A 24,964-nucleotide genomic window follows, 5' to 3' on the forward strand; every position below is an offset into this window, starting at 1 on the left:
CCTTTAAAGAATTTGAAGGTGTTCGCAGAAACACGTAGTATGACACTCAATGTCCCGAAAAGTGGAGAGAAGAGGCAGAGAAAACTTGGCTTTAACGTAGCGACATTTGTGCCATGTCTCACTGATAACTGATATCAGAAGACCAACTGCTTCCTTCCTTTAGAGTAACAATAAAGAGAAAATTAAGTTTCACTGCATTACCAAATTCCCATCAACGATACCAAATCAGCCGCTCTCACCATGAGAGGAGGCTCGAAAAGCCACAGAAGCCGCAGGAAGTTTCGATGTTTCGCCAGGAGGGGGGGAGGAGTTTCGAAAACGATAACAGCGTCTTTGGCTTCGCTTTAACTCCTCGGACTCGACGTGACTGTGTCAAGTTTGCGTGACCTAGCACGCAAGGCAACCGCTGCGTCAGAAAAGCAACATGTCTCTTGTAGCTACCAGACAATGGTAGAGTGCTGCCAAGCCCTGGTAGTAACGTTGCAGGCATTGCGCCACAATGCTGCACGATTGAGATAGACGGGAAATTGTCCGTGTTATTCAGCGCCAAGTGAAATAATAGAAAACATAAGCTTGACGTATGCTGCCCGCTCTTCTCAGAGCAGTGCGTGCACATGGCAACTTAGCAGAGGTTCTAGCGTGACCTGCCGTGGTGGCATAGTGGCTTCGGCGTTGGGCACGGGGTCGAATCCCGCCCGCAGCGGCCACATTTCGATGGGGCCGAAAGGCGAAAATGCCCGTGCACGCTGCGTTGTGTGTACGTTAAAGAACCTCAGGAGGTCTAAACTAATGTGGAGTCCCCCAGCCCCATAATGATACTGCGGTTTTGGTGTACTCCATTGAAGTTTGCTATAGTGTGCTATGGTGCATTAGTGTGTTATAGTGTGTGTGCGCACACCATAACACACTAACACACTATAGCCATGGATGGCGGAATGCGGCAATGGCACCACTCCTCCAGCCAGTTTGGCGAAGCGTTGAGGGTGCGTCCTCTCCGTTTCGTCGTGATAGCTGCAAAACGCACTACGCCCGGTCTGGAACACGTCTAAGCATCTGCGTGTGGGCCGCGCGCAGACCGCTGATGGCAAGACTGACTGAACGACGGCGCGGAGTCGGTGGCCGCGTAAGTGTGCCTCCAGCATTTGCATAACCGCTATGGCGATTAAATGAATCACGCGTAGAGTCGTCACCTTCAACTTCCCGCATCATCTCTGCATGGACATAGTTATTTTCACAGGTGAAGATGGACTACATTGTATTGTAAGAAGCCAGACGCCCAATTTTGGAGGTTTCTAAATACTATTACTACTCCACAACTGTCCAGAAAAGCATTCTTGAAATGCGTGATGAAGCAAAAAAATGATCAATAACAGGTACCCTACCCAGGAGAAAAGAACAACAACAAAAAGTACAGATCCTTAAATTACTGGTGTTTTGCCCCCCCCACGCGAGCCTTCTTTACAGTGAAGGCGGAAGCAGGCTGGGAACAATGCATGAACACGGCGATCAATCGAAACAAAGATTCAATGTCAATTAGTTATGTTTAAGTGCATTAATGAGAAAGCTCAGCGGCCACGTCAGCAGGAGCGGTGGCACCACTCGCAGAGTCACATGATTTGAGCGGCCATGTGATCAGAAGCGCCGCGACATGACCAATGGCATCCGTCGCAACGTCAGCACGATGGAAGATCGTGGGTTCGACTCCCCCAACGGTCGTGGTTTCGTGTACATTAATTACCGCTACTTTCACTAACCATGCCTTAATGAACTTCTCCTTCATTAACACCAAAGGTCCCTCGTTCGTGTACCACAATCAACCCTATCTTAATTACCTTCGCCTTCATTAACAGCAAAGGAGGTGGGTTCGACTCCTGCCAAAGATCCTAGCTTCGAGTGTCATAATTCACTCTATCTTACTTACTGCGCCTTCATTAGCATCAAATGGTATGGTTTGACTCCCGACAAAGGTCCTGGCTTTGAGGGCCATAATTAATTCCATCTTAATTAGCTTCGCCTTCATTACCACCAATGGAGGTGGGTACAACTTCTACAAGAGCTCCTAGCTTCGAGTCTCATAATTAACTCTATCTTACTTAACTGCGCCTTCATTAACACCAAATGGCATGGTTCTACTCCTGCCAACGGTCCTGGCTTCTGGCCAGGACCTTTGGCAGGAGTAGAACCAGGACCAAAGCATATGCCAGTGACTATATGCTTTGGGCGCAGATCGATCAAGTACGTCACATTGACATGCTTGCTCTGGGGTTTGGGCGCGAAATTCAAGGGAGGGGGGGGGGGGGGGGGGGGCATGGCGATAGGTGACTAGCTTTCAGTTTCTGTTCTAGTAAAAATTTTCTCATAGGCCGTTTAAAGGATAGTTTGCTGCCCTAAACTGATTTAGTGTTAGTGCTGCTATACATTTAGCCCTGGGCCGTACTGCACAGAACAATTAACAAAGCCTCCGTTCATATTTGCGTTGTTCCGCTACATTCACCCTGTTAAGTTATTTTTACCGGGGAACAAGTTGAAGGAAGCGAACGGATCTGCTGGCACCGGAAGTGCCACCTCAACATAAATGCGTCTCAGGTGCAGCCAGTCAAAGAAGCCTTTCTGCCAAATGTGCAAATTATTCCGTATTGAATGATCATAGGCACTTTGTGTAATATTGAAAGTAGTAGTTGTTATACTGAAGTAGATGCATATTGAAATAGCCTATATGATTCGCTTTCACGATGAAGAGCAGATGAATGTAACGCGAGCTTTATAGTTGTTGTTGTCAAGCGCATTGAAAGATTTCAAAATCTAGTAGTAAATAACGTGTTCTCTTATTGTCTTTCTTTTTCAGAGGAACTGGGAGAAAAAGTTAGTGCTCTTACCATTGCATCACTGACTGGTACATCGGAAAGGTAGTCCTTTATGAAAGGAAACACGCGATGACATAGCGTCTGACCTGCGGAGGCTGCTTAGGTCGCCAGCAAGTGGCAGCAAGAGGAAGCACGTCCGTTTGTGGGTTCATCCATTGGCAGCCAGAATAACCAGGCATAGCCGATAGGCAAGCGCCAGCTATAGGGTTATCTGAACAACCCTCCGCATGACTGCTGCTCAAAGACTAGGGAATGCAGCGCAGAGTCTGCTGTTAGCAAACCGTGCTGGGTACGCAAGCGCACTGAAAGCGTAGAATTGGCAACATGCATCCGGTAGTTATTAGGTACTGCCAGTCTGTATTAGTACGTACGCATACTAGGGCTACTTCACTCGGGACTCTATCCGTCGGTCCGTCCAATTGTTTCTCTTAAATGCATGACACGGTGCACTGCATGCATAGGAATACACGTGGTCCTACGGAGGTATACAGGCGAGGTGACAATTTTTAAGTTTTAGGCAACTTTTTTAATGGCCTATGGCAGGTTGCATTATTCTTGTCGTTGAGGTGGAAAATTCGATAAGGCGTACATTACTAGCACGATAAATCGAAACGCATACTCAGCTAATTAACAACGAAATCACTAATTAACTTCCTAGCTAAATAATTTATGGCACATATTGCAAGCTACAAATAGCAGCCGGTGAGCTTGCAAGATTTATCTACTTTAAATGAATTTTGACGATGATGCCAGTTTTGAGATTTTATTTCCCAAAGTGTGGGACGAAATACACTGACGTGCAGTTACTTTTGTGCTTCAATGCATAAAACAGTGCTTTATTAAATAATTATTGGAACAACAATGAATATTAGTGCGTTTGATGGCGCATATTTCTAAACTAACGTCATTCTGGAAATTAATTCTATTATCGCCTTGCAAACTCACCGGCGACAATTCGTAAATTGCAATATGTGTCGTACAATAAATAAATCAAAAGATAAGTAATGGCTATTTGTTTGTTAGTAAAATATGTGTTTCGATTGGTCCTGCAAGCATTGTCTCAGAATATTACAGCTTAAGAAGCCGAATTGTGTTATCTGTACAATGCTATTTTTAAATCTACCACAAAACTTCAAAATTTCAAAACTTTACACTGATCACCCCGTACATGAGAATAACTTATGATTACGTATGACTACTGATGATTTATGATTATGACTATAAAATGAAACGGGCGGAGATATAAGGTTAAATGAGACCATGTCTACTATTCAGAAATATGGCCGGTGCAACCAGTATGGCGAAGCGTTAGGCTAGAACGACTACGTCGTCCTTTTCGTCTTGTTTATGATCTCGTCTTTGTCACTCTCGTCAGATCGCGACATGAGCGCCGGCGGCGAAAGCGCCAACCCGGTGCCTGTTAGATGGCAGCCACATGGTATGGCTTGGGACGACCTACGTGGACAAAATGAGATGAGGTGAAAGAGGAGGAAGCATCGGCAGGACAATTTTCATAAGCGACATACCTGACTTGTCGGAAAACGTGGTAAGGGCCGGAGTAGCGAGAGAGCAGTTTTTTCCGACATGCTCACATGCCCTGACGGAGTCCATAGGGGAACGAGTACGACTGGAAATAATGACGACAGTAGTCGCCTTCGACTCGGAAAGGCGACGGTGGGCAATCTGGCTTGCCCTAGCGGCTGTCCCTATAGCATGGCGAGCGTTCAGACCGGGCCTCGAGAGCTGTTGGCAGGAGCATGTTGGAAGGCAATGTGGATTGACGTACAAAAAGGAGATAGAAGGGCGAGAGCGGCGCCGTGACGTGGCGCGTTGTACGCGAACGTCACAAATGGAATGGCGGCTCCCAGTCAAGAAGATCTGAGGAGAAGCACATCGAGAAGATGACGCCTTGCGCAAGAAGTCTGCGACATCTGTAGTGCGATAGGTTCGGATGACTAGTGTGATAGCGTAGCAGGTTGAATAATCCCTGGCAAAAACGATTCACTAATTCCTCAGCCAGCAGTTGGGACATCATAGAGTTGCGCGAGTGCAGTCGCCCGGAGATGTGAGGGAGTGGCTAGCAGCAGTTCCTGTCCTTCGGCAGCGTCGCATAATTCTGCGGTACAAGATGCCGTGCACAATGAGGAACATGTGTAGTGAAGGGTCTGATGGGTCAAACTGGAGGCGGCTGATGAGGTCGCACAAAGGTGTATCGCGCTGTTGCTACTCACCAATGTCGCAGATGGCGGAGAGGCAGAATATTTCAGCAAGTGCATCATGGGAATCGGGAGCATTGACGGGACGCCGTGAAAAGCAATCTGCATCCTGGTGGAGCCTACTGGACTTATACACGAATGTGAAGGTGAATTCTCGAAGACCTAGTGCCGGGCGGCTTAGGCAATCCATTGGATCTTTAACTGTCGAGAGCCAACAGAGAGCTTGATGATCAGTGGGGACAGTGAAAGGTCGACCAGTACGACTGAAATTTAGCCACTGCTTAATCGCAATCGCGCTATGTAATGGACGAATGCCGTTCAACTTGTGAAAGCAGGCGACTAGTGTTCGCAATAACTCTGGTCATACTCACGTTGAGACAGAGCTCAAAAAGCACCAATTCCACAGCCACTAGCACCTGTATGGACCTCTATTGGGGCAGATGGGTCGAAGTAAGCGAGAATTGGCCCAGTAGTGAGCAGAGTGATAAGGCGTTTGAAGGCAGTAGCTTGGTGAGGGCCCCATGAAACAGAGTCGCTGTTCTTGAGAAGGTCATTCAGTGGCCGAGCAATGTACGCGAAATTTCCAACAAATCGACGGAAATAAGAGCACAAGACTACAAAGCTGCGGACGTCGTAGGCGCAGGTCAGTGCAGGAAAATAAACAGCCAGGACTCTCGTGGGATCAGAGCGGACGCCAGATGAGTTCAATACATGACGGAGGATAGTGACTAGGCAACAACCAAAGCTGTGCAAGTGCGTGTCCATCATGCGGTCTAAGGTGGCTGGAGCATTGCACAAGCCGAACGACACGCCTCGAACTAATGCGGTCTTTTAACGGTCTATGTCATCCACGGCAATTTGCCAGTAACCGGAGCTCAGGCGTATTGATGAAAAATACGTCGCGTCGTGTAGGCAATCCAACGCGTCGTCTATGTGTGTCAGGGGATAGACACCCATCTTTCTTATGTTGCTTAGATGTCGTTAATCTGTACAGAATCCCCAAGTGTTTTCCATCTTTTTGTGCTAGACAACAGGAGTAGCCCACGGGCTCTTTTACGGTTCAATAATAGCCTTGGTAAGCATTTTAACAACCTTTGGTTGCATCAATCGACAATCGGTATGTGACACGCGATAGGGCTCTCTGTAAATAAGCGGTGCGTCGCCGGTATGTATGCGATGCTGCACAAGGGAGCTTTGTCCAAAAGGGCGACCACTAATGTCAAAAATGTCAGAATAAGACGCAAGCAGGTGACGAGGGTGGTCGGCTGTTGTGGATGGAAGGTCCACAGCTTTTATCTTGGTAACGCCGTCGGCACTGTAGATGACGTTGCAGAATGAGCTACGCAGGGGACGGTATAGTTGGTGGAAGACGAATGAAGCGAGAGAAAAGAAAGTTTGTACTCGTGCAACGGCGACAGTGTGGCTAGAGAGATGTTTTTGGGCAGTGGTTGAGAGCAAAATTCGAAATTCAGGAGAGGAAGATAAGTTTTATGAGCCAATATGGCCCCAATGGTGTGAGGAAACGACACACCCTGCGAATGTAAGGCACTAATGCCGGGAGGGACAGCATAGTCACCATATCGTACACAGGGGTTGGACACAGCAGTGATACAGGTCAGTGCATGCGGTGGTAGACGAACAAAGTAGGCACAACATAGCTGGTTCTGCACTGTGTCGGAAAGGTCGGTAACATCAGGCAAATCAAGTTGGACTACACGAGCAGTCAATTATAGATGAGTGAACAGATGAGTAATTACGACTAAGGATGACGTCTGGAGGGCAATTGCCAAGTGCCTGGAACAGATATGTAGCGATCGCCAACGCTGACACGAGCGGTACGCATACGCATCAGCGACTCCTACAACACGGGACTCGGCATATGTGAGCACTTTCTTGAGCCGTTTCCGGAGATCAGAGTTCATGACTGAGATGTGCGCCCCGGTGTCGATCATGTCAGTTAACGGTAGGGCATCAACTTCTACAGTGATTAGGTTCTGATCGGCCGGCAAGCTAAGGAGAGGATTTGCAGGTCCAAGTCCAATGCAGCGTTACCTCCGGGCGCTGCGTTCATAGATTTCCAGGGAGTGCACGTACACAATGGTGCGGCGACGTGACGTAAAACTACGGGGCGGAGGCGACCATGACCGACGATCGTGCGGCGACGGCGAACTACTCGACTGTATGGTGGACGCAGAAGGGACATGGCACGGTATGTCGGGTCATGGGGAGCATCAAATTGCGGGCGTAGGTTATGATCGTGGCGGTAGTAAAATTTGGAGCGCAAAGACGAATTCTGACTAAAGGGCAACAGTCGGAAGCATATGGGCATGTCCTCATGTGTTCGCCATTGGGCTGGATTTTACGGAGTCTAAACTTCGGAGGAGGTTGATGAAAATGGGCAGTAGGTCTATACAAAGGGTGGGCTATGGAGCGCACGGATTGAATGCCTGCGTTTAGCAGTTCTTCGCGTACCTGGATGAGGGAGATTGTCAACTGAGCCTCCTCTGAAGGGCGTAGAAAAGATGGCGACGCAGCCTCGATTTCGTGCCGCACAACTCTGACAACCCTATTCGGAGCGGACGACTAAATGGACGAATAATCGTCTTCGCAGGACGACGTAGCGGCAGTGTTCGAAAGCCGCACCAACTGTCGGGCGATGCAACGGCTCATAGCGACTTCGAAACTCCCGCACTCATAGATAATTTCGTCAATTGTCGAGCACTCATTCAAAACGAGTAAGTTAAGCGCATCATTAGCGATGTTTTTATGAAAATGCCTCACTTTTTCAGCCTCGGGCATAATGGAATCGACGCCGCAGTAAAGAGCTAGGACATCAAGGATGTGCGCAACGTACGACGGTGTAGCTGTCGGATACCGACTGGATAGGTGTTTCGCAGCGGCAGTCTAGGGACCAACAAGCTTTCCAAAGAGGTCACATGGTTTTCGCCTACATGAGTTCCAGCTGGTCAGCTCTTGTTCCTGTAGGGCATACCAGGTTCGTGCTGGTCCCTCCAGATAGAAAAGATTTGCGAGCATCACCATCGGGTCCCATTGATTGTATGCAAGTGACGCGTTCGTATATGCCAGGCCATTCTTCGGCGTCGATGCTGTCGGTGCCCAAGGTCGCGCGGATGGGTCAAAACAACTCACGATTGCGGCGTCAAGGATGTTGACGGCCCGGGCGTTGACGCCGTGCTCGACCCATGCGTCGTCAGTCAGCATTGTAGGACGGCCGAGCAACAAGCCCGTTGCGGAGGTCCCTCTTGTGCGGTATCCAGCACCTCCACCAAAAATGAAACGGGCTGAAATATGAGGTTAAATGGGACCATGTCTACTATTCCGATGATATGGCCGGCACAACCAGTGTGGTTGTAAGCTAGCGCCCACTACGTGGTCTCTTTCGTCTTGTTGGTGAACGTCGTTTTTGTCACTCTCATGACGCTGTTACGATATATTGTGTACTTAAGAGGTGTAATGGCAATTAAAGTTAACAAAGACTACCAACATTAAGTACGATAAAATTAGCAATACTTAAAACCATAAATGATGGTAATTAAGTGCAGTGCAGCTAAGTAAAATAATTTATTTTAAGTTATTGCACTAAACAAGAGAAAAAAAGATTAATTCCAAGGAGCACAATCAAGAATAATTAAGGGTGCCTCACATTTGTTCGACCAAATTAGGTAAACAATTATTAATAGATTACTAATACAAATGTATCAATGATGCTATAATTTAGGTCTAATAAATTAGTTTTAATTATGGGGTTTTACGTGCCAAAACCACTTTCTGTTTATGAGGCACGCCGTAGTGAAGGGCTCCGGAAATTTCGACCACCTGGGGTTCTTTAACGTGCACCTAAATCTAAGTACACGGGTGTTTTCGCATTTCGCCTCCATCGAAATGCAGCCGCCGTGGCCGGGATTCGATCCCGCGACCTCGTGCTCAGCAGCCCAACACCATAGCCTAATAAATTAAGCAGTTAAGCAATGTCATTTTAAAAACAACTAAGTCTTATAATTATTGGCCGAATAAGTAGGCTTATTTACCTAATTGTAGTCACCTAAGCAGATGTATTCCCTTACATTGGTAAGGGAATACATCTGCTTAGGGCAGGTAGTGACCGCGGATCCGGATCATGAGTCTGAAATAATCAGAAGAATAAGAATGGGCTGGGGTGCGTTTGCAGGCATTCTCATATCATGAACAGCAGGTTGTCATTATCCCTCAAGGGAAATGTGTATAACAGCTGTGTCTTACCAGTACTCACCTACGGGGCAGAAACCTGGAGGCTAACGAAAAGGATTCTACTTAAATTAAGGACGACGCAACGAGCTATGGAAAGAAGAATGATGGGTGTAACATTAAGGGATAAGAAAAGAGCAGGTTGGGTGAGGGAACAGACGTGAGTTAATGACATCCTAGTTGATATCAAGAAAAATATATGGGCATGAGCAGGACATGTAAAGAGGAGGGACGATAATGGATGGTCATTAAGGGTTACGGACTGGATTCCAGGGGAAGGCAACCGTAGCAGGATGCGGCAGAAAGCTAGGTGGGCGGATGAAATTAAGAAGTTTGCAGGGACGACTTGGCCACAATTTGTACATGACCGGGGTAGTTGGAGAAGTATGGGAGGGGCCTTTGCCCTGCAGTGGGCGTAACCAGGCTTTTGATGATGAAGAAGATGATGATGATAATGAGTTACCTAAGCCAAAGTTTGACCTGAGTGCATTGCTCTCACCTAAACTGCTCCGAATCAGGTAAAGTATATTCACACTATGTGGGGAAGTGGGAAGCCCGAGCTGCATACTGCAAGAAAGTATGCAGAAACTCCACTGGATTTGTCTAAGTATGCAGAAGCATGCCCCGAAATTTCACTTTGCTATACCGCGAACTTAAGGTAGGCCCACCCACTAATTGAAGTTGGCCCACCCCCAAATTATAAGTTAGCCCACCCTCAAATTTCAAGCTGTGAGACCGGGCTAGGTGGTATTTCTTAATAATATAACCAACGCGAAAGTTGACAGGGAACACAAAAAGAAGCGATAAGAACTCTGAACTGGCGTTTATTAGAAGCAAGCATGAATATACAGGGTGTCCCAGCTAACTTTAGCCAGAGCAGAAAAATATGCGAACGCCACGTAGCTGGACCGAACCAAGGTAATGTTGTATTCCATCGCTGGGAGATATTCAAATTATTTTTTTCATTATGCCTAATTATATCATTAGTCTTCATTAATTAATCCACTTCTCAAATATTAAATTTACATGAAAATATTCCATGAAACAAGTGTAGAGCGACATGAAAAACTCCCTATACAGCTTTCTATTGCTCAATACGGGCTATATAAAGGTGTTTTTCCACAGCGCGAAAAAGCCCTCGAATACACGCGAAGTGGTTGGAGCGGCCAGTCGCGCGGCAATTTTACGGGAATTTTCGGGTTCCTTTTCTCTTAACAGGATGCGAGGATCTGCAGCAATGTAGATAAGAGTCCTGTAGTAAATCTGTACGATACTTAACATATACGATGACTCTTTCAGGCACTTTGACCTAAGGTTCTACACTTCGAACCACTATGGCGAAAAACTGCTAGTCAGAGATGGTAAGATTTGACAGAATTTTCACCACCATACTTCTGAGCGTATACAAATTATCTGTAGTATCATTCATTGCTAAGCACGAAATAGATGCTCTCCACATAAAACAATAAAAAATGCACGAATTGAAAAACAAGCAACAATAATCACGAGGGGCATTCATAAAATTCGTGATGTCGGTACCCTAATAGAAAACGGCTCACTGCCCGTGCTTCAACCACACTGTCGATGCTGCCTAGTTTGTTTTGATGCCCTCTTCCGCTCCCCCCCCCCCCCCCCCCCGTCCCTTAGAAATGTGCTCATGTACGCAAGGCACAACTTTCTATTCCGCTAAAGCCAAAGAGACGTGCGTTCACGTGCTCCAAATTCATGGTGCATATACAAACTTCATGAGCGTTCCTTATGATTTAACAGACTTCAATTAGTCTTAAAGTATCAGCCTTGAGTATCATAGCATGTGTCTTGCAGCTTGAACGGTTCGGAAATGGTTGCGGGCTTCTGCAAAGAAATGCATTGGAAGCAAGATAGCGTATATATTACTAGAAGAGTTCGAAAAATGCACCAGTGCCTAGAACGGCACTACAATTAGCAAAATATTTTAGGAGATATGCATGCAAACGCTTATTAGGCATAGATCGATAACAGAGACAGCTGAGACTAATGCTCGGAAAGCGTCCGCAAGGATTTCGATATGAAATATGCAGGAGCTTCTGCAGTAATCACGCAGGCAACTGACGATGGTTGGTAACGCTCAGAAGGCTATCGCCGCCGCCGACTGCAACATCTGTCCGCTATATTAGGACTCATTCCAAATTTGGCGATATTTGTGGCCTTTACTATGTTTCATCATACACCATTTAGTGCTTTTGCTATTTTAGTTACACAAGGTCTACTCGCTTCCAGCAAATTTTCCCCACGATATTTTTTTCTCGTCCACTTGGCATTGCAGAAAAGCTACGGAGGCGAAACTCCGTAGCTTTTCTGCTAAATCCCGCTAAAAGATCATACATCCTCTTTCACGTTGCCTAATGCTGCGAAAGAGAAAGCATAAACCTCTTTTTTTTCTTGCTTTAGTATCGCCAGTTACAGATAGAATATACGAGTGACTGTTGAATGTGACTTATTTTTCTGCTTTTTACTTTCGTGTTTGGGGAAGATATGAAGCTGGTCGCAACTGGGAGTTACGCTAACTAAGTATGTGATACAAGAAGTCGAAAGCACTGTCAAACACAGCCCGACTACTTGGTGAAGTAACACATGCATACCTGCCAACTCTTCCAAAACTTTCGTAACATTTACGCATCATTAGAGCTCGGTTTACGATTGTACGAACGCTGCGTCAAGCTTTACGAAAGATGTGTTAACCAACATGTTTCGCTCAACAATCCCATACCGTTGGAAGTATTGTGATGCTGGAAGGTATGCAAGATAGTGCAAGCACATTCGCATTTGACAAGTCAATTCTGAAACAAGCGAAATCGGCAGCACCAAAGTCGCTGGAAAAAAGTAACTGCGGCCTAAAACACTGCGTTGCTTGTGCAATCATGGTTAGCAAAGTGCGTATGGATGCCTGAACGTTCATAGATTGAAGAAAAGTTCTGAAACAATATGCTTGCAATTACACTCATCTTCCTCCCCCCTCTGTCAGGTTATTCCAAGTGTAAACATTAGCGGGTTAATAAGCTCCGCCCTCGTAGCTTTTTCTTCATTGCCACGTCATGCTGTACGCCGCTATAATATAGCGAGAACGCGCGTTGATGAGCTAGTTGGTATTACTTTGAAAGCGTATTTATGTTTAGCCGTGTTCTTAGTGCTATTCGCTTTGAGGAATAGTGCGGAGGCAATTTAGTAGTAATTGCTAGAGAAACGCGTTAGCATTACCTCGCATCCCTTTGGTAATCCAGAGTCTCCTTTACACCACGTTCACCACATTCCAGAGTATTGTTCAGCAGCGCAACCCACGCATGTCCTGCCTCTTCGATGAGCGAAGTGCAACTGACAGAGGTCTGGAGCACACCACTGTCAGTTGCACTATACATACATACATACATACATACATACATACATACATACATACATACATACATACATACATACATACATACATACATACATACATACATACATACATACATACATACATACATACATACATACATACATACATACATACATACATACCGAAAGTACTTGCTCATCTTTTTTTATTAGCCAAAATATGGTACATACAGGTAATTACAAATATACGTGCTATTCAACGTACCTACGTACACAGGGAATTCATCCTGTGTTCCTGTGGGACGGCGCAGCCCTGTAAAGATTAAATACACAGTTACTTGCCTCCTGGTTGCTCGTTTTATTTTAGTTTCAGAAGTGGGGCACCGCAATAACGGCAAAGCTTCACGGGCGCAATCCGCAGCAAGAATACCGCACTTCGCATGTATATTATGGCGTGTTAGTTACAATCGTGTTCGTGAAATCGTTGCTTGCATAAGGGGCAAGGCCAGAAAGAAGCACTATGCGCGAGCACGTATACATGCAATGATGCAAACCTGCACACGGCTCGCACGGATTGGCTCTCCGGTGAACGGGCACAGCTATGCGACAGACGACTGGGTTAAGCAGGGCTTACACCGAGATATAAGGCTGAGTATCGCTGCTAGGCGAGGAAGTCATCAAAAGTTATTCTAAAGAATATTTACTAAGCTTGAAGCACGTGTAGGTGCTATGTGGTGGATAATCAGGAGTTTCTTGCTCGGAGGGGAAGCGGAACTCAAGGTGGACTCATTGGTATGCACAACCGCATGCGCTATAGTGTGAAAAATACGCCACTAATGCAACAAGAGCTGTGAATTATTCACAACACTGAGTAGCCTACGAAGAGGAAATAGTGCCTCTCAGTAGTAAAGCAATGATAAATGTATTGCATGCATTGTGCGTGCTACAACGGCGAACGGCACTTCAAGGTGCACAAGTTTCTGCACTGGTGTATTGGTGAACAAACCCTGTCACCCAGGGAGTGAACCGCGGAAGGATTGATACATGAACGCGCTTGGAATTCTCACCCATCTGAATATTGCGCCACTGCAGCCGTAAATCGAACCGCCGACCTGTTGCTCCGTTGGTGACTAGTACACGAGTCATCGTAGAGCTGTATAACGGGATGTAAATGAATACTCTTTCGTTGTGCCTTTCAGCATGGGCCTCACTGCCATACGGAATGGAGCGTTTTTCATCTGTGCACACCGACGATGACTGCATGATTCTGGGAAAAAGACCTCCATATGGAAGTAAGCGAAATTACGGTATAAGGGCAAAGAAAATGGCAGTAATAAGAGAAATAGTGCAGATCGGACTATAAGTCTGCTCATGTATGATTTTTTTTCTCACAGTTCTTTTCATGTGTGGCGCGTGTGCAGTTACTTTAGCTGTGTTAATTTTTTTTCTTGTAATTTGTCGCGCTTCTTAGTCGACATCGACCAAGTGAGCCAAGTGTACGCATCACACGTGCCTTGCTGTACCCAAAATAATCTTCACGTGCTCTGGAGTGCAATTAGCAGCGTTTAGATGACGTTGACATAAGATGGCTGTCGTTAATTGGCTGTAGCATATGCCTAAGCACTCCATCATGGATTGTCGTAACTTCACTATATATATATATATATATATATATATATATATATATATATATATATATATATATATATATATATATATATATATATAGTCAACTTACGATATATGGTATTGTCTCATTTCTTGTGGTCGCTATCGACATACATGGTAAGAATGTCAGCAATTGTCTTGTTTAAACTCTCCGTAAGACCTTTGGTCTGAGGATCGCATGCAGACGCTCGGCGATGAGCTGTTCCACTAAGCGTCATGATGTCTTGTATCATCTTTGCTGTGAAAGCTTTACCACGAACTGTTATGGCTGCTTCTGGTGCATCATGCTGGAGGGGGATGTCGCGGATGGACAAGTATGCAACATCACCTGACAGTGGCTACCTGAATCAGTCATGTTTCGCAGTATTGCGTGAAATAATGAGTCGCAACCACGATTCAGTGGTTGCCAGCAAGACATGAAATTGTCAGCAAAAGCATGTCCATGACAACTTGTTGAAATGGTTGTGTTGGCCTTGTAACAGCCGTCAAGAAACCGGCTGGGCGCTGATGTGGAGCCTTTCGGCGCTGGCTGGAGCGACAAGTTTTCGCGTAATGCTTGATTTCTTGGGTGAGCTTAGGCCAGTAGTCGCTTTGACGAACAGGGGCCAAGCTAGGCGCGAAGCCCAACTGGCCCGACGAGGGTTAATCGTGATAGGCCGACCGAATATCGGCACGCAGGGTGCACGGAACACGGAGGTGATCCAGTTTCCGATGTGTAGAAGTTTTTTTTCGTACAACACATTGCTGTGAAGACAGCAGGAAGACGGTGAAAGCGCGAATGTCCGTGGAGGATGCGAACTTTGGGCATCAAGACGGTCGGTAAGTGGCCTCAGTTCTAAATCTTCATGCTGTTGCTCAGCCAAGTCAGACAGATTGAGAGCGCAAAGGAAACAACCGTCGCCATGGGTATCAATTGACACCATTGCAAGTGCAGTGCGAGAAAGACAATCAGCACCAGTGTCCTTCCGCACAGACTAGTATACGATTGTTACGTCAAATTCCTAAAGACGAAGGCTCCACCAGGCGAGTGGCCCTGAAGTGTCTTGGAAATTGGCTAGCCAATTCAGAGTGGTCGGTAACCACTCTGAATTGATGGCTTTGTAAATGTGACCGGAACTTAGCTATCACCCAGACGACAGCTAAGCATTCCTCTTCAGTGGTACAGTAGTTCGTTTCTGCAGAAGTTAACGGACGGCTACTATAAGCAACAGCACGTTCAATGCCATCTTGCCACTACACGAGGACTGCAGCAAGGCCGATGTTGCTAGCATCAATGTGCAGTTCCGTGTGGTCATCTTCATCAAATTGTACAAGTAAGGGTGGCATCTTAACGAATCATCATCATCATCGTCATCATCATCATCATCATCAGCCTGCTTTATGTCCACTGCAGCACGAAGGCCTCTTCCTGGAATCTCCAGTTACCCCTGCCATGCGCCAACAAATTCCAACTAGCACCCGTGAATTTGCTAATTTCATCGCACCACCTAGTTTTCTTCCGTGCTCGACTGCGTTTTCCTTCACTTGGTACCAATTGTGTAACCATAATGGTCCAACGGTTATCTAAACGGCGCATTACATGACCTGCCCAGCTCCATTTTTTTTCTTTTGATGTCAATTAGAATACCGTCTATACCCGTTTGCTCTCTGATCCCAACCGCTTTCTTTCTGTCTACTAATGTTATGCTTGGAAATCTTCGTTCCACAACTCTTTGTGCGGTCTTAACTTGTTCTCAAGCTTCTTTGTCAGTCTCCAAGTCTATGCGCCATATGTTTGCCCTGGTAGAATCCACTGATTGTACACCATCCTTTTCAGTGATAATGGTAAGCTTCCAGCCAAGAGCTAACAATGTCTACCGTATGCTGGCCAACCCTGTTTTATTCTTCTATGAATTTTATTCTCACCATCAGGGTTCCCTGTGATGAATTGACCTGCGTAAACGTACCCCTTCACAGACTCTACAGGCTGACCTGCGATCTTGAACTCTTCTTCCCTTTCCCAGCTATTCATAATTATCTTTGTCTTCTGCATAATAATCTTCCGCCCCACTTTACCACTCTCTCTGTTACGGTTCTCAATCCTTTGTTGTAATTCGTCTGCATTGTTGCTGAATAGAATTATTTGATCAGCAAATCGAAGGATTCTGATATATTCGCCATCGATCCTTACTTCTAAGCCTATCCTTTTTAATAGCTTGAATACTTCCTCCAAGCGCGCAGCGAACAGCATTGGAGAGATTGTGTCCCCTGGACAGACCCGTTTCTTTATAGGCACCTTCCTGCTTTTCTTCTGTAGAATTAAGGTTACTGTGGAACCTCTGTAGATATATTCCAAGGTATTTACGTAAGCGGTTTGTGCTCCTTGGACCCTATAACTTAAAGCTATTCCAATATGTTTTTATTCGAATCTCCTGACGTAAAATTTGCGTAACCGCTGACGAAAGCATCGAGCGGTGACCCACAGGGTTGTCTCAACAGACCAATCAAACCCTCTCCTCGATCATAGGAGCTCACTTTTGCTTGCTTGGAAAACGAATAACATTGCCTACATGAGCGCCTTGTCGTATCTAATTGGTTCACGAGAGGCGAGGAACACACTCAAGTGGAGAGGGATTCGATGGGGCCAAGCCACTGCACTGAAAATCGATAACCGGATGAAGAGGGTGTTGCCGGCGTATGCGATTGGTCCGCTTACCCTGACTTAGCTTGCGGTGACTGGTCAAAAATCGTGCTAGCATGCAACCGAAGCTTAATAAGGACAGTATAATGGATCCTCAACAAAGAGGCGTCGGTAGAATGAGCATGTAAGCGTGCCGAAAGTGCTCGAAAACGTTACACGGCCACGCAGAAAGCTTTATTATACGCAAATAAACCCATGCTCTCCGGCAGGTGCGAGTAGCCAGTGCCTGAGTGATTTTTTGCAGGCATCGTTTGTGCCTATCGGAACGGGGCAGCCTGTGGCTATTCAGAAGAATATTCAGTTTTGTTCGGCATATTAATGCATCTTTAATGCGTACACGTCAATTTGACGCGGTGAGTTTTCTGCGATTTTGTGACGTGGCGTGACAGGCAGATGAAGTGGGTGCAGCCCGAAAACTCTTGACCAATAGCCGAGGGCTAATGTTGAACAGGCGTCAAACCAGAAATGACTATTTTTCATTTGTTCGGTCAAATTACGCGTAATCAGTGTCTACACGTCATCTCAGATGGGGAGCTATTTCGGTTTTCGTGACGGCGCGTGTCAGATAGGCGAAGTGGGGGTGGTCCAAAATGTTATCGACCAATCACGGAGGGCTGATGGCAGAATTGGAATAGAAAAGTTTGGAATAGCTTTACGTTATACCGCCCCTTGATAACGTAATGCCTCTATGACTGCTGGTATGTCTACTGAATCAAATGCATTTCCATAATGTATGAAAGCCATATAGAGCAAATGGTTATTGCTCACTTTGAAGAGACTGGGGATGCAATGTTATACGCTTGTTTTGCTTTCTGCAGCCGTTAAACGCGACACCATGGTCGTCAGTGCAGCCGATGTAAACTCTGAGCTCTCAACCACACAGAAAAGCGAATGCGAAGTATTGTATGAATGTTCAGTTATTTTTTCGCATCCACCTCAGAAGTAACACAGATCTTCTTTGCGAAGCACTGTATTATAACGGACCCGATCGAACATCTCTTGCGTCAGCACACCTACTGCGTGTCAAAAAAGCAGCAAGACGTGATCGATTGTCATGTGAAGCAAATGATAGACGACGACATAATTCAACGCTCAACCAGCCCATGGGCGTCCCCCTTTGTACTTGTCAATAAGAAAGCAGCCACCCTTTGGTTTTTTGTGGATTAATTCAAACTGAACAGGGTGAAGAAAAAAGCGCACACGTCTCTTTGACGCGGTGAGTTTTCGCGGTTTGTGACGTCGCGTGACCGGCAGATGAAGTGGGTGCCGCCCGAAAACTCTTGACCTGTTGAACCAATGACCATTGAACCTTGACCCATTGAATGTTGAACAGGCTTCGAATCAGAAAAAACTATTTTTCGTTTGTTCGGTCAAATCATGCGTAATCAGTGTGTACACGTCATATCAGATGGGGAGCTATTTCGGTTTTCGTGACGGCACGTGACAGATAGCCGAAGTGGGGGTGGTCCAAAATGTTTTCGACCAATCATGGAGGGCTGATGGCAGAATTAGAATAGAAAAATTTGGAATAGCTTTACGTTATACCGCCCCTTGATAACGTAAAGCCACCATGACTGCTGGTATGTATACTGAATCAAATGCCTTTTCGTAATGTATGAAAGCCATAAAGAGAGGCTTATTGTACTCTGCGGATTTCTCGATAACCTGATCAACGACATGAATGTGATCCATTGTAAAGTATCCCTTCCTGAAGCCAGCCTGTTCCCTCGGTAGGCTAAAGTCCAGTGTTGCCCTTATTATATTGGAGCTCGGCAATACCGTAACCGAATCAGGGTTTAACAAATCAGGGTTGTGAGATTTCGGAATAATTATCCTCGACACATATGTAATATACGCAGGGGCAGAAGAAGTGCCACAGGTCACGTTTTTTGGCTGGTGGTAGAAACGCGGTAACAGCAATGTTTTTTTTCTGGATATGGCCGAATACCATCGTGACTAACAACGTGGCCGAGAAAGTCCTGCTCCTGACAACCAAAGTGGCATTTCTAGGTTTCCAGTGATAGTCCTGCTGAGCGAATTGCAAGAAACGTGCGCTGAAGTCGCTGCAAGCGTTGCTCAAATGTCATAGAAAAAATTTGGAGGACGCTTAAGCTTTCCCTTTAATAGTGGAACGCGAAAGCATTCAACGATCCCCGACTGCTTCTCACGCTTCCTGGCAACTCTAACTTATGTAATCGTAATGTTTATTGCGAAACGCTGGCAATGAAGGCCACGTACGAAGGCGAGCTTTCTGGTACAAACGCGGCCTCTTGCGTGGGCTGCGGATGCAAGGAGGCGAGTGCCTTCTGGGTGGTATTGCAAGAAATAGGGCCCGTCCTCTATGAATGGTACAAACGCTGGAAAATGGATTTTCGTTGAGTTTCCGCGTAACAGAACATACACGTTCTCCTATATTCAAATACAATATGACGGTATCATGCTTGTACGTTGTGTGTCAGTAGTACTTTACGATTTTTCTGATGCATTTTAGTTTAAGAAATTCAATTCGTTCAGTTACGCCATTGCGCTACACGGAGGGTCTGTGTGGCTGGGTGCGCGTGGTTCGGACTGATTTTTGCTCAAATGTGATCGACGCTGAAGAAGGGACGCCGACACCGGATTTTCTGCGATATGGGGCCCTTAACGCCATCCCGTTAAAACAACAACGTCGTCTAAATAGACGAAACATGGTTCCCACTTTAGAGATGACAGCATGGTGTCCATCATCATTTGAAAGGCCGTAGTTGCTGAGGATAATTCCAGGGCAGCACCTTAAATTTGCACAGGCCGCCAGGAGTTACGAGCGCAGTCTTTTTCACTATCACGTTCGTCAACTTCGATCTGCCGGTATCTCGTCGCCTGGAGGTGACCTGGAGAGTAACTTATAAGGAGAAGAGGGTAGACATTATTTCTCGCCGCTTGTTCAGTTTGCGATAATCCGTACAAAACCAAAATGTGACGTCCCTCTTTTTCACAAGTACAACGGGGGACACAAACAGGCTGGGTGAGGGTTGATTTACGTGGCCGTCGAACAGTTGCTCAAGTTGACAACGAATCATCTCTTGCTCCTTTTGTGACACTCGGTAGGCCTCCTCACGCATGGGCCGTTCGCTCGGTTCCGTTGTATTGCGGTGCTTCGTGGTTGGGGTCTGGTTAACTTTTGACGTGGGTGCAAACAGTCACTGAAAATGCGCAATATACTTCGCATACGGTCTTTCTGCGTGGCCGACAGCTGAAAATTTATGTCTACTCTACTAAAAACCGTGGTGTCGCACTTGATGGCTGCAGAAAGCGCAGCAAGCGTATAACTTCTTGCATCCTCAATCTCTTCAAAGTGAGAAACGTCGCTTTGCTTTACCACGTGTTGGTACTCGCCGTTGATGTTCGTAACTAAAAGCCTTGTCATTGTGCGAGTCAGTTAAATAATACCGCGGCGACGCACACCTGTCGAGTGAGGAGCACCGATAGGTTTCCTTCAGCGATGCACACAGTGCTCTCTTGCGCGTGTTGCTATCTTGCAGTACGACGGCGTAGTTGTCGGAAAACGGTATGATCAGTTCCCGAAGATCCATACCAGCTCTGTGCTCTCGAAGAAAATCGATCCTAAGGATGCCTTTCAGGGAGCACTCGCGTAACACGATGAATGAGGCATCGTACGTTGACACACAAATTTCGATAGTCGTTGTGCATCTTCCAAGTGGCGTCGAGAGACAACGACTTCCTGTCCGAAGGCTTGCTCCGAGCCATGGCGTCCTGACTTTTCAATTCAACAGCTAGTGTGACACTCAGAATAATCGGCACCAGCATCCACGAGGACTGTGACTGGTGTGACGGTTCACTTTGTGCGACAATCAATGGAACGGATGCCAAACGCTTGGGACACGGCAGGCCTAATGGTCACGCTCATCAACAAGCAAACACATGTCCGTTGGCTGTGTGCGAACGTATCATACGCGGTATGTGCAAATCCTACTCCCCTCTGTTCTGCATCCAAACCCTCTACGGCAAGGACTGGTTTCCCTTTCCCTCCCATTCCACGCTGAGTGGTTTGACACGACGTGCCCTACTTTCAGCCCCTCTAGTCCAAGGAGTGGTTTCCCTACCATGGCACTCAATGTAGGTATAGCAGACGTGTCCTGGCAAGGGTCTGTACCCGGAGCCGCAGAGAATGAGGATGCCCGGATGGTGGAGGGTATATGAAAGCCAGCGAGTCATCACATGTAGTCGTTTTTCTCTGCCTTTGCGCGTACAGGCATGCAAGCTGAACGTTTATGAACCTTTTTTCTTGGAGCACATCGCTCACCCGATCTGAGGTATTAAACTTCTCTTATTCCTTTTTACACCACCTCGCATTGTCCGCTGAACATTCTCCGATGTTTAACGTGGTTTGAGTTCCAACGAGACACTATTGTAAGTCACACAACCCCGTCCCCATAACACAGTGTAGTTGTCGACCTGAAATGGCACGTGAACAGAAGCACTTTTGTTGTCGACACCATGCAGCTGTGAGCGACAATCTTCGGTGGTTGGCTGGCATATCCGTGGAGGAGGATATATTATCGATCGGTCAACAGCCACTCCACCCCCGGCGGTCGCTGCTCCTAGCTTCCCACCGGGAAGCTAGGAGCAGCGAGCGTGTCACGTGTCAATATGCCCCCGCCGCCATAAACTAACGCCGTGTGTTGGCCGGGTGACCTAGAGCGTCGATGAGATTAAGAGCGGGACTGAGGCCGCGAAGCAGTCGTGGACTAATGGCTCGCGAAGTACTCGGCAGTAGCACGGCGACGCTCACTTTACCGGGGTGCACATGCGTCCGGGCAAAACCTGCGAAGGTCAATCTGCGGTACATGCACCGTCAGTATAGGTGACCTGCTTCACCATAATGGTAGCAGGGTGGTCGATTGTCGGAAGCGTGGCACACCGTGGATTTCCGAAAGTTTATACTTGGGGTTGTACAAGGCAAATGCCTCGAGAAGAACTGTGTCGTCTGTTGCGTAGAAGTATGGGAAGGATAGCCGACTGCCTGCATAGGAGCTCTTAAGGCTACCGAAGGAGACCGACCGCAGATGGCAGCGCGACCAGTGGTTCCACCAGCGGCTGACATCTTTGTGAACCGTATCACTTAGAGCAGTTACGTGGGTTGGAAGAGGCACTACATTAAATTTTTACTGCTCCTCATCTACTATACTGCGTCCGAGTTCCCTGAGGGCTGTCAAACCATGGGCTGCCATGGACGACGAGAGGTATTTAACGTTGCTTGGGCGCTCATACTGTGACGACCGCTGCCGTAGCACACGCTTTATCGTTGCTGCTTCACTCAGGAATTTGGCCACGGTATCCTTGAGTTGCGCACTAGACCTTATATCAACTGCTCTTTCTCGCCCCGCATCAACAAGCGCATCTTCTATTGTCATTCCTGTAACAGCTCACCAGAACAGCTTTGACATCTCCTCAACGAACTTGGCGACACTTTAATTTGGTCTCTGGTTCGTAAAATTCGGGGCGGTTTGTGCTTGCTGTTTACGGTCCCAACTTCCGTAAGTATTTCTTCGCTCGCTACAAAATTCTCCCCAGGTCGCCAAGCTAGGTTCATGGTTTTGAAACAAGGTGCGGGCCAAGTGGTCGAGGGCGAAGTAGACAAAGCAGAGCTTGCGGTGCTCGTCCCACTCGTTGACGCTGGCAACTTGATTGTAGTCCTGCAGCCAGTTCACAACATCGAAGGCGTCACCGTCAAAAGACATTGAGCTTCGCGGCGAGCTGAAAGGGTGCACGGAGCAGGCGAAGTCTGATCTCTCCCACCTGGTTAGGAGTTGAATTGATTGTCGTCTTCCTCAAAATGACTGAGAGAGGGTTCAGTGCTGGTGGTAGTCTTGTTGTAGCCGACTGCACCTAATGTCATCACCGAAGGTGTCGCGATCGATGTTTCGAAGTTCCTATTGGTCCCAATGAATCGAACAGAGCACTCCGCACCTCATGCACCCGTCACGTTACTATTATGAGAATAATTTAACTTCCAACGAATCGCAGAGCTTCAGTCCGACACATTCACAGAGACGGCGTCTTCAGTGTTGTCGACATCCTGATCATTTAGTCGCCCTCAGCTTCCGTAGAAGCGGCAAACCTACAAAACAACCAACAGCGATACACGAAGCAATATTTTCACAGACAAAAACCCACAAAAGTCTTCCGTCGACGCCATAGATCTTTTTATGAAGCTATCCTGGCACCTACGTCGTTGTCTTTTGTTTGGAACAGCCCAAAATGGCTAGAATGTTGCACCGAATTGCACCAAGTGGCTGTCAGTTGTCTCAAGGTCGTGGCAGTACCCCCCTCCCTAGAAGCATCTTCTCAATGGGAAACATTTATGCACTAGAGATTGCCACACTGATACTGTTAAGGAAGACGTAGATGGTGATATAGGGGTAGAGCTTTGCGGTCAGCAGGAGTAGTGTAGATTCTTCCTAGGGACGTGAACGACATCGGACAGGCGTGGGCGTAGGCGACGGCGAGTGGTGCCTTGTCCTTCAGGAATCACCTCGTATGTGACGTCGCCAGGTCGTTGAACAATCCTATAAGGTCCAAAGTAACGGGGCAAAAGTTTCTCCGACCGACCAGGCTGGCGTATCGGTGTCCACACCCATACTTTGTCACCGGCTTGATAAGTGACATCTCGGTGACGAAGATTGCATCGGTCGGTGTCGTTGCGTTGTTGGTAGCGGATACGCATTCGTGCGCGCTGACTCACCTCTTCGCCGCATCAAGCGAATTCGGCAGCATCAGTGGCAACATCAAAACAGTGGGTGGGGAAGAGCAATGTGTCCAACGTTGTTACAGCTTCCCGGTAATGCACCAAGTGAAAAGGGGTGAAGTCGGTAATTTCTTGAACGCCAGTATATGCGAAAACGTCGTCCCAGTGTTTGTAGTCGACGTTAACATACATGGAAGTCATATCAGTGATCGTTTTGTTCAGCCTTTCTGCAAGCCCATTCGTCTGGGGATGGTAAGCAGTGGTTTTGCGGTGAACTGTACTACTGAGATTCGTGATATTTTCTGTGAGCTGCGCTGTAAATTCTCTGCCCTGTTGGTTATAACCACTGTTGGAGTACCTTTGCGGAGCATGATGGCAGGTACAAAGAAGGTCGCAATGTCATTAGCAGTGCCTCGTGGGAGAGCTCGGGTTTCAATGTAACGAGTAAGGTATTCTCTGGAAACAGCAATTCAAGGGTTACCAGCCCTCGACATGGGGAATGGCCCAAGCAAATCTATGCGAACCTGCTGAAAAGGAATCTGCGGAGGACCAACGGCATGGTGAAGCCGGCGGGACGCACGGGTGGTGGTTTGCGTCCCTGGCAATCACCGCTTGTCTTCACGTATTGCTTTACGCCACGGCGATGGTTAGGCCAGAAGTCCTTTTGCCGTATGCGTGAAAACGTCCGTGCGAGAGAGGCCCGCAGGATGTCACGTAGTGTGGACGGCACTGCAAGAAGGCAGGCGGTTGCGGTCGAGTGAAAAGCCAAATTGTAGAAGAAGCCATCGAGGAGAAAAAATCAGGATAACTTGCGCACGAACATACCAGGCGGCTCTGGTCGATGAGAGGCCGGAGTACTGAATCATCGCGCTGTTGTTTGCTGATGTCGGACACTGGAATAATGGAAAGAAATGCGTCCTCTTTATCAACGTCGAATGATGACGGCTGAAATGCAGCACGCGACAGGCAGTCGGCGTCGGTGTTTTTACGCCCGGACTTGAACACTATCGTCATATCGTATTCTTGTAACCGAAGACTTCAGCGTGCAAGACGGCCACATGGATACTTCAAATTGGCGAGCCCGCACAATGAGTGGTGATCTGTCACAACTCAAAACGACCGGCCGTACAAATATGGCCGAAACTTAGCAATTGCCCACACAACAGCCAAGCATTCCTCCTCCGTAGTG

The 24,964-nt window shown here is 47.1% G+C and overlaps 1 protein-coding gene across 6 annotated transcripts in view; it reads left to right on the forward strand.

The window, feature by feature from the left end:
* The window catches only part of LOC129385670 (uncharacterized), a 124,726-nt gene that overhangs the window by 82,386 nt on the left and 17,376 nt on the right, over positions 1-24,964 (forward strand). For all 6 annotated transcript variants that reach the window (XM_055072555.1, XM_055072557.2, XM_055072559.2 and 3 more), the window contains 3 exons: positions 2,846-2,862; positions 10,625-10,686; positions 13,879-13,971. In XM_055072555.1, the coding sequence (XP_054928530.1) occupies positions 2,846-2,862; positions 10,625-10,686; positions 13,879-13,971 (172 nt within the window). The remainder of the gene's footprint in view (positions 1-2,845; positions 2,863-10,624; positions 10,687-13,878; positions 13,972-24,964) is intronic.

This window comes from Dermacentor andersoni, chromosome 7 (assembly GCF_023375885.2).
Source record: "Dermacentor andersoni chromosome 7, qqDerAnde1_hic_scaffold, whole genome shotgun sequence".
Classification (NCBI taxonomy): Eukaryota; Metazoa; Arthropoda; class Arachnida; order Ixodida; family Ixodidae; genus Dermacentor; species Dermacentor andersoni.